Source organism: Mus caroli, chromosome 13 (genome assembly GCF_900094665.2).
Source record: "Mus caroli chromosome 13, CAROLI_EIJ_v1.1, whole genome shotgun sequence".
In the NCBI taxonomy this organism is placed as follows: Eukaryota; Metazoa; Chordata; class Mammalia; order Rodentia; family Muridae; genus Mus; species Mus caroli.
This window is the reverse complement of record NC_034582.1, coordinates 105,071,920-105,080,408: the sequence shown is the minus strand read 5'-3', so window position 1 is coordinate 105,080,408 and position 8,489 is coordinate 105,071,920. Positions and strand designations below refer to the sequence as shown.

Here is an 8,489-nt window from a genome sequence, read left to right as displayed (position 1 = left end):
TCCCATATACGTATACTGCTTTTCTATCTCCAGCACATTTTCTAGACTCTCAGGCAGGAGAAAGGCGAAGGACGCCGCACAGGGCAACCAGAGAGCGGCGGCGGGAGGGAGGTGGGGGACCCGGGAACCGGGCCTGTCACCTGACTGCCAGGAAGAGGGACGTGCAGCTGGGAGCATCTGTTGGGGGTGGGGAGAGACCTGGTAGAAGATGGCATGATCCAGCGCTTCCTGGCACAGCGCTGGCTCCTTCCCCAGACGTGCTCTCCCGCTTTCGGTTGGAGCCTGCCTTTCCAAGACGGGGGAGTAACCTCTGGCAGAGTACCTGGGTTGGTCCCTCTGCGTACCCGGTGGGAGGGGGAGAGCGTGTCCCAAACCAGCAGCTTCAGAGGTGCACAAGGTAGCGCAGGAAATCTTAAGTAGTGTTATTTGTGACACGAGGGCGGGACAAGAGGTCTGCTTTCCTAAGAGAAGGCTTCGCGTCCGTCCGTCGGCGGCAGGCGACAGTCCCCGGGCGCCACCTGCGCTTCGGGCGCGGGCCGGGCCGGTGCGCGCGGGGGGGCCCCCAGCAACCGCTAATAAGCGCGTGAAGTGACAGACCGTGAGTCCTCCGGCTTGCGTCCCCTTCCAGCACCAGGGACTCGCGCCCCGATTACTGCTTGCTCAAGGGTGGGCGAGCTCCCGCCGAGCCGCTGCTCCGCCCGGTCGCGCACTACCTGGCGGCGGCCGGGTTGCAGCGCACAGCGCCCGGTCCCCGCGGTGCCCCTGCCCTCCCACCTGCGCCGCGCGCCCGCCCGCCGCTCCGCGCTCCCGGGCCCGGGCCGGGAGGCGCGGCCCCGCTCGCGCCCGCGCCCGCGCCCTCGGCAGCAGCGCGCGCCCGCCCACCCGCCCGCCGCTCCGCCCGCCCCCCGCGCTCTCCCCGCCCCCTCCCTCCCCCGCAGGCACGAGCGAATGTAGCCCGCGAGAGAAAATGGCGGCGGCGGCGGGCGATCGCGCCTCGTCGTCGGGATTCCCGGGCGCCGCGGCGGCGAGTCCCGAGGCGGGCGGCGGCGGCGGCGGCGGCGGAGCTCTCCAGGGAAGCGGCGCGCCCGCAGCGGGCGCGGCGGGGCTGCTGCGGGAGCCTGGCAGCGCGGGCCGCGAGCGCGCGGACTGGCGGCGGCGGCAGCTGCGCAAAGTGCGGAGTGTGGAGCTGGACCAGCTGCCGGAGCAGCCGCTCTTCCTCGCCGCCGCCGCCTCGCCGCCCTGCCCATCTACTTCCCCGTCGCCGGAGCCCGCGGACGCGGCTGCAGGAGCGAGTCGCTTCCAGCCCGCGGCGGGACCGCCACCCCCGGGAGCGGCGAGTCGCTGCGGCTCCCACTCTGCCGAGCTGGCGGCCGCGCGGGACAGCGGCGCCCGGAGCCCCGCGGGGGCCGAGCCGCCCTCTGCAGCGGCCCCCTCCGGGTGAGCGGCGGGCCGGGGCCGGGCGGGCAATGAATGAAGCGAGCGGGGCGCGCGGCTCCCGGGGCTCCGCTCGTTGGGGGGGGGGGGCCCGCGTCCCCGAGCCCTGAAGGTCGGGCGGCGCCCGGGACGGCGTGGGGACGGGACGGGAACGTGCGGGAGAGTTTGTTATTGTTTGCGGACATGTGACAGGCGTGCAAGCCGCGAAGGTGAGGGGCTCCCGGGGCCGGGTCCTGAGAGCCCCCGCGGCGCGCAGTGAGTTTGGGGGGCTCGGAGCGCGAAGGTGACGGCGGTGGGTCTGCGCGCTGTGACAGCCTAGAGCCCCTCGGCCCCACGGGGACGCGCGCCCGCGGGCAGGTACCGGGCCGGGCTCTGGCGGCGCGCCCCGGGCGGCCGGGGGATTCCAGGGACTGCGGGGGGAACGCCTGTCAAAGCGACGCAGGCGGACGCTGCGGGCTCGCGGGGCGGCCGGGTCTGCGGGGACTCCGTGGCTGCCCTCGCTGCGTGTCCTTGGGAATTCCTCCCGCACCTCGGGGGCTAGGGCGCCCGGTGCTGGGAGTTTGAATCCGGCTTTGAAGTTAGCTTTTGGCGGAATGCTGTGGGATCCAGGACCGGATGTGTCAGCCATTCAGCTTCAAAGCTGTGGGGACTGCGCCCCGCAGCCCCGCTGCGCGGCGGGGACAGGGACGGTGCGGGGCTGCCGCTTTGCTCGCTGGGGTCTTCCGGTGCACCAGAAGTAGGATGTGCGTAAGATAGTTTACACCAACGGCTCTTTTGGCCTCGCCCTGTTTTGGCTACTGGAAAGTTTTCTGTTAGAGGAAATTCTTTTAAGTATATGATACTTTAAAAAAAATCTGATGAAAATACACAAAAGCATAAAATCTTGATGGATGTGTGAAGTTGCTGGATATGTTTTCGTCATCGTCACCCCGTGGCCCCCCGTAGAATTTCTTGACGTTTACTGTGGGTGGAGAGTGTTTTATTGTGTGTCGAATCTGACAGTAGGAATCCTTGGTTTCGGTTAGTTATCTAAAGTAATTTGACCCCCTTTTGTGCTCTGGATTGTTTAAAATCACGGTCCGTTTATTACTTGGAGGTCGTTTTCCCTCCTCCCAACCCCCAAGCCCAGTAGTAAAAAGTGTGTTGACCCCTGGCTGTGGCAGGATAGGGAGGAAGGTAGGCAGTAGGCAGCCCCGCTGCAGCTTTTCTGTGTGTGTGCCCTGTGTGCACTTGTACACGTATCTTCCTCTAGGGTTTCCTGTTTCTGTGCAGATTAGATTAAAACTAACTAGAATAATTCTTGGGTGGCAACTCTTACTACAGATCAACTGCAGATGAAAGAAAAAACAGTAACTCAAACTTTGAGGAATTAATTTTATCTAGTCCTGTGAGACCTGATTTTTTTTCTATATGATAATACAGTTGGCCACACTTAAGCATTTATAAAGTCAATATAACGACCTATGAATATACCATGAGCAGCAACTGCAAAAATGACATATAGAATTTTAGTGTTGCCTCTAGAAATCGGAGGACCAAGGTGAGGACAAGTAGAATTGAATACCTGAGTAATCTGCTTAGTTTTTGCATTTTCTTCTCTCTCTCTCTCTTTATCTCTTTAAGTAGTGGCTTATAATTGTAAAAGCTGTCTTTAAAATAAATACTGCTAGCTAGAATTCTGTTAGTGCACCTCAAATGTTATATGTGATAGTTTCGTTTGCTGTAAAATATCGATTGTCTATCCTTTTGAAATAATACTAACACATTCCTCCCCCACCCCACCCCGCCTCCAGTTTTTGTAACTGGTTTGAAATTCATCTCAAATCTGCGGGTCTAAACTTATATCATGAAGAAGGGGTTATGCAGAAATATTGTTGTGTTTTGGGTTTCCTGTTGTGATGTTTTATTATTTTCTCATTTAAAATCTCGGGGAAATGATTATACGGCATGTAAAATCTCAGTTGAACAATGTGGTTCCCCTTTTCCAAGTAGCTCACATTCATACTTTGAAGAGAAAGATTTAATGCTGATATTTTAGGTTTGTTTTCAGTAGTAGTAGATAGCCAAAGACCCCTCTGAGTGTCTAAAGACCTAAAATATTTTTCTTTTGTTTTTGTTTTTTTTTTAATCCAGTTTCTAAATGTTGGATGTAGAAATTGAATGTTTAGAAAATACACATTTGTAAAAAGATAAGCTATGGGAAATTCATTAAAGTCAATGACTGTATGTATGTCTGCCCTCTCTCCTTCAGTAAAATAACTCAAGTCAGTGAAAGTTTGTCCTGTAAGTGGCGCCCAAGGGTTTGGGATTTTTTTTCCCCTTATACCACAGAATAGGGGGCTTTTCCTCCTATTGACTGTCCTTGAAGAAAAATTACAGTGCTTCTCTGCATTGAACAGGCTGTTGGGAGGTTGGCAGATATAATTACTCTGTCCTATTTTTGTAGTTTCAACCAAACTATCAATCACTTTGCTGCCTCGTGAAAGAGCAAGCTATGCTGGGCCTGTTAGTGTGTTAGCCTCGTTTAAAACTATTGATATTTCATAAGCCACCTCTGCTGCTCGGGCCTCAGTTTCACTTCCTTTTAGAAGCTGTTAAGCTAAAAATACCACTCACTGGTCCTTTGCTAGAGGGGAGGCATAAAAACATTAATAATAAACCTAAAAATAAGTCCTTTCAAACTGTGAGTTGATGATTCTCTAACATCATAGATGTAGCCCCGGAAGTTAGCCCTGAGTGAATTCCTGAGCTCTGGGACTTAGGGTTTCTCTCCAGGTTTTGTTTTAAACTAGGTAAGGAAATTACTGTATTTTTAAAAGATTAACCTTACTAAATAGGATTCTGGAAGAGAAATATCAGAAGCTAGAGTGGCTGCCAGCTTTTGTTTTCTCTTCATATCTGATCTTGGCAAGAGTGACTGGTTAACCAACATTCCTTAATATGTGATTTCCAATACACAATAATGACTCCATTTTGTGAGATAGGCAAACAGGAAGAAGCCCCGTTGATCGATGCCTCTGTTCCTCTTCAAGTGTTGCATGTTGTGGAAATGGTCACTGAAGTGTGGGCCTGAAGCTTGCAAAATGTGCAGAGGAAGGGTTATTCTGTTGCTTTCAGAGAGAGAGAGAGAGAGAAGCTACAGTTTGCCTAGGTGGAGTCTGCTACCCTGTCCTTGACCCTAGAGAGAGAGAGAGAGAAAGAGAGAGAGAGAGAGAAGCTACAGTTTGCCTAGGTGGAGTCTGCTACCCTGTCCTTGACCCTGCTGGCCAATTCCAAAGGAAGAAGTCGTCAGGGAGAATGGGTTATTCTGAGGGATGATCCAAAATGCTGTTAGTATTATTGCCTCTGCATTCTGCACTCCCGGGCGCTTCCCTGAGCCGAGGGGGAAGTGGGAAAGCGTGGATGGGAAGGTCTAGGTCCATGGAGGGCACTGCTGACCCCGTGGCTGTACTTTTCAACGTAGGATGATTTGTTTGTATCACGGGTGTCACATGCATCCTTTAGACTGGTCGTCTTCCTTGGCCCTGGCCTTTCTGTATCTTTAGTTAAAAGTCACAGTTGCTGAAAAATGTCAAGGGAACTGGTAAGGCCAGGAGGAGGCAGACAGACAGACCCTAGCATGAGCAAGGCCTTGGGTTGGATTGCTAACATATATGCAATATTCAAAACATAACAATGTCTTTCAGACATATCTTGAGAGTATTTTTAGTCATGAAAAAAAGTCAGGACCAGAATTCAAGCAAATGACTCACCAGAAGCAGGGGCGTTAGTCTGGTACCCTTTAGACCACTAAAGGTAGGAATTTTACCTATGGCTTAAAACACACTTGGTGGGTTGTATGCTTTTAATACAGTTAGCTTCCTTGCCTTCTGTGCGGCTGACAGATTGCATAGATCACCTTGTTTAATTGCCACTGCTGCCTTCTCAGGCATGGTAACTTGTTTGGGGAGGTAAAAATTATTTGGATGTAGAAAACCCCCCATGAACAACTCAGCCACAGACAGGAGTTAGGACTCGACCCAAGTCAGCCTGCCTCTGTTGCCAGCGCCTCTCATTAGTTTTTGCTGTTTCTATTTTTGTTTTCAAGTTAATTATTAAATTAATTTATGAACTTTAAAAAGGAAGTTGCTCTGTAGGAGTCGTGAGAGGACGGGCGCAGACTCTGCCCTGCCCGTACAGATCAGACACATTCTCTAACAGCCTTGCGTGGGCACAGGCATTTTACAAGTAAATACTATGTATGCCACACACACACACACCCCAAACCCCCTGCTCTGGCAAAGCGGATAAATGATTAGTGTTGAAAGTTTCTTAGATTTGTGCCATATTAAATCATAAGTGAAAGGAGACAAAGAAGCCCGAATAGTGTTCCCACTGTCTTAGATTTCATTCATTCAGTGTAGATGAACTTTGCAAGACAGTGGTCTGGCTGATCAAAAAAGGTCACTGGTACAGAGCCTGGGTTTCAGTTGGCGGATGGTAGAGTGACCGTGTTTTGTGATCCTATGTTAAGTGCAGAGTGAGAGATCCGAGAGAGAGTGAGAGAAATGGGGGGGGGGTGGAGGAGAGAGAGAGAGAGAGCAAAATCAGTCCTCTGAACCTCACCCACAGCCTTAGGTGAATACAGCCATACCTTCCTAGCCCCTGAGGCCAGTTTTAAGTCAGTAGCTAGGAAAGATGGCTTTGCCCCCTCCTGCGTCTGTCCTGCTTGGTATTCCTGCTCCTTTTCTCTGGTTGTTTGCCCTTCTCTGAGAAGAGAGGCGCGCTGGGTTTGGGCAGCCTCAGCCATAGTAAACAGATACAGATCTGGTTCACACTCTGCCTGCCTGCCTGCTCTTATTAAGAGGGATGGAGACAGAGCTGCAAGTTCAGGCATGACTTTTTTTATTTTCTTGTTCTAAGAGAAAATTAAAACGAGGGTATGGGAGCCGGAAATTCAATATCTGCCAACACTGGTTTTAAACCTGGGCCCTTATTATTTGTCAAAGCAGCTCCTGATAGGAAAACAACTCGAAGGAGCGCAGGGTGTGCTCCGGGGCGTGGAGTGGTTTTTCTCTGCACCCCAGTCAATGCGGGTGTGTGTGCTGTAGAAAGGGTACTCCGCTCCGTCAGCATTTGAGTTGTTGGCTTGATACTATAGCCGTTTGATATTATAAACTTAGATGTGATGCATTGCTTGGCAGAATTTTTAAGTCTTAACCGGATGCATGTTTAAAGTGCATGGCTGTCAGCTGGGAGTTCCTACTGTGGCCATTGGACCTCTTGAAGACTCGAGGAAGCCCCTGGAGCCACACGGTACCAAATATACCGTCCTGTAGTTAGGATAAGAAGTCATTTTGTCACCTGCGTGCCTATCTGTCCCGGGTATATGTGGAGTAGGAGCGGGTAGAGACTAGACTGTATAGGTGGGCGCTTTGCTTCCTGGTTGGCCCGAGAAATCATTAACTGATAGGTTATGATGTCATCTTCAAACAGGTCGCACAGCATCCTGAACACTAGGTACCCGATTGGGAACTGTAATTCCCAGCGTTGACTCTTCATGTTTTGAACATCGCTTGGTATTAAGCAGAAGTGTGTTGGTATTTAGTAAGCAGTCACTGAAAATTCTGACATAGGATTTAAAAGCTATGATAATTCGCATATTTCAGTAACTTACATGTAGTTATAACTGGAGCCGTATGCCAACTGTCAGGTACTGGGAAAGTGAGCTCTGGCGTCTAAAGTGCCTGCTGACTTGGGAAGATGGTACAGCTTTCTGCACACATTGAGCACTTCTTCCTTGGAGATTGTCTCCAGCCTTTGGGACTTTAGAATTAGGTCTTCAGAAGGGCTCCAAGCTTTCCCTATTCTGTCTCCTTACGCTGGCCATTCAGAATAACTCCGGAGTTTGTTTTCCTGGCCGTGACCTCCCCAGGACTGCAGACTGCACCAGAATCAACCTGCTAGTCTTCCCTAAACCAGTGCCAGCCTGTTCCTGCTCACTAAGTACAGAAACAGGACCTAGGACTCCTCCTGGGCTCCTGCCCACCTCTCCCTCAGCCTTGTTCACTCTCCCGTCATTTGCCACCTGCCTAGTCCCAGCAGCCACCCTGTGGACTGGAGAGCAGCCTCTTGCATCCGTGTCTCCTCACTCACTCTTGCCTTCCCAGACTGTTGTCCATGTTATATGCCTGAGAGACCATTTACATGCAAACCTCACCTTAACTGCAAACCTAACCTTAGCTCCCTACCACCAGAAAAAAAAAAAAGGAAGGGATTCTATTAAGTCCAAAAACTTGCTAAGGTTTTCACTGAATTACAGACCAACTGAATCTGCAGTGTTCCCTCAGCAGTCCCTGGCTGGGTGGGTTCGCTACCTCTACCTCTGCCTCTTGGCTCCATCCTGGCTCGCCCTAGTCCCAGGCTCACACCCCTCATTTCCTCAAACTCCAAACCCTGCCTCCTGCTGGCAGTCTGTGCTTCCCATGTTCCTCTGCCTTGCTTGAGTCTCTGTCCCTCAGTTCTTAAGGCAGCCTCACTGTTGAAATCTTAGTCCCTTGTCCCTTCCGTAGGGAAACTTTTCCACTTGCCCAGTCTGACTTGGTGGTGCAGTGCCCCTGTTGACATGGTTGAGGTTTTAAAGTTAACTCCTTTGTTGACTGACTGCTGGCCCCAGAAGACTGGCCTGAGGGGACAGAGCTGTGGCTGGGTAGGAACCTAACACCAGTGGATACTTGCTCAACAGTTGCACAGCTGTTTGCGGAAACTGAACACGAGGGACAGCACCATGCGTGTTCAGACAAGTAGATCCTGTGTTCTTCCCTCTGGTCAGATGTAGTTGATGATCTAGCTGAGAGGGGCTCAGGCCATAAAGTATAGCAACCTACAGGTTCTCCATAGGCTGGCTGGCAAGTTGCTGGACTTGTAGCAGTACCCAGTGCCTCCAGTAAGTAGGACAGCCAGTGTGTCTAGAGCATGTGTGGCTGTACTGCCCGGTTGCCTTCAGGTATAAGGAGTTTGCTCAGTGCCTAAGACTTTTCTGTACTGACTGGGTGGTTGGAAACACACACATAGGA

At 51.9% G+C, this 8,489-nt stretch overlaps 1 protein-coding gene across 2 annotated transcripts in view; it reads left to right on the top strand.

The window, feature by feature from the left end:
* Positions 1-238: 238 nt before the first annotated feature.
* The window catches only part of Map3k1 (mitogen-activated protein kinase kinase kinase 1), a 57,330-nt gene continuing 49,079 nt past the window's right edge, over positions 239-8,489 (top strand). The window contains exon 1 of one of the 2 annotated variants that reach the window (XM_029468224.1): positions 239-326. Coding sequence is in view for 1 of the 2 variants with exons in the window: in XM_029468222.1 (XP_029324082.1) it covers positions 968-1,437 (470 nt within the window). In the remaining variant the exon portion in view is untranslated. Of the gene's footprint in view, positions 327-967; positions 1,438-8,489 lie in introns of those variants that run through there. The other variant, XM_029468222.1, reaches the window with a different exon arrangement.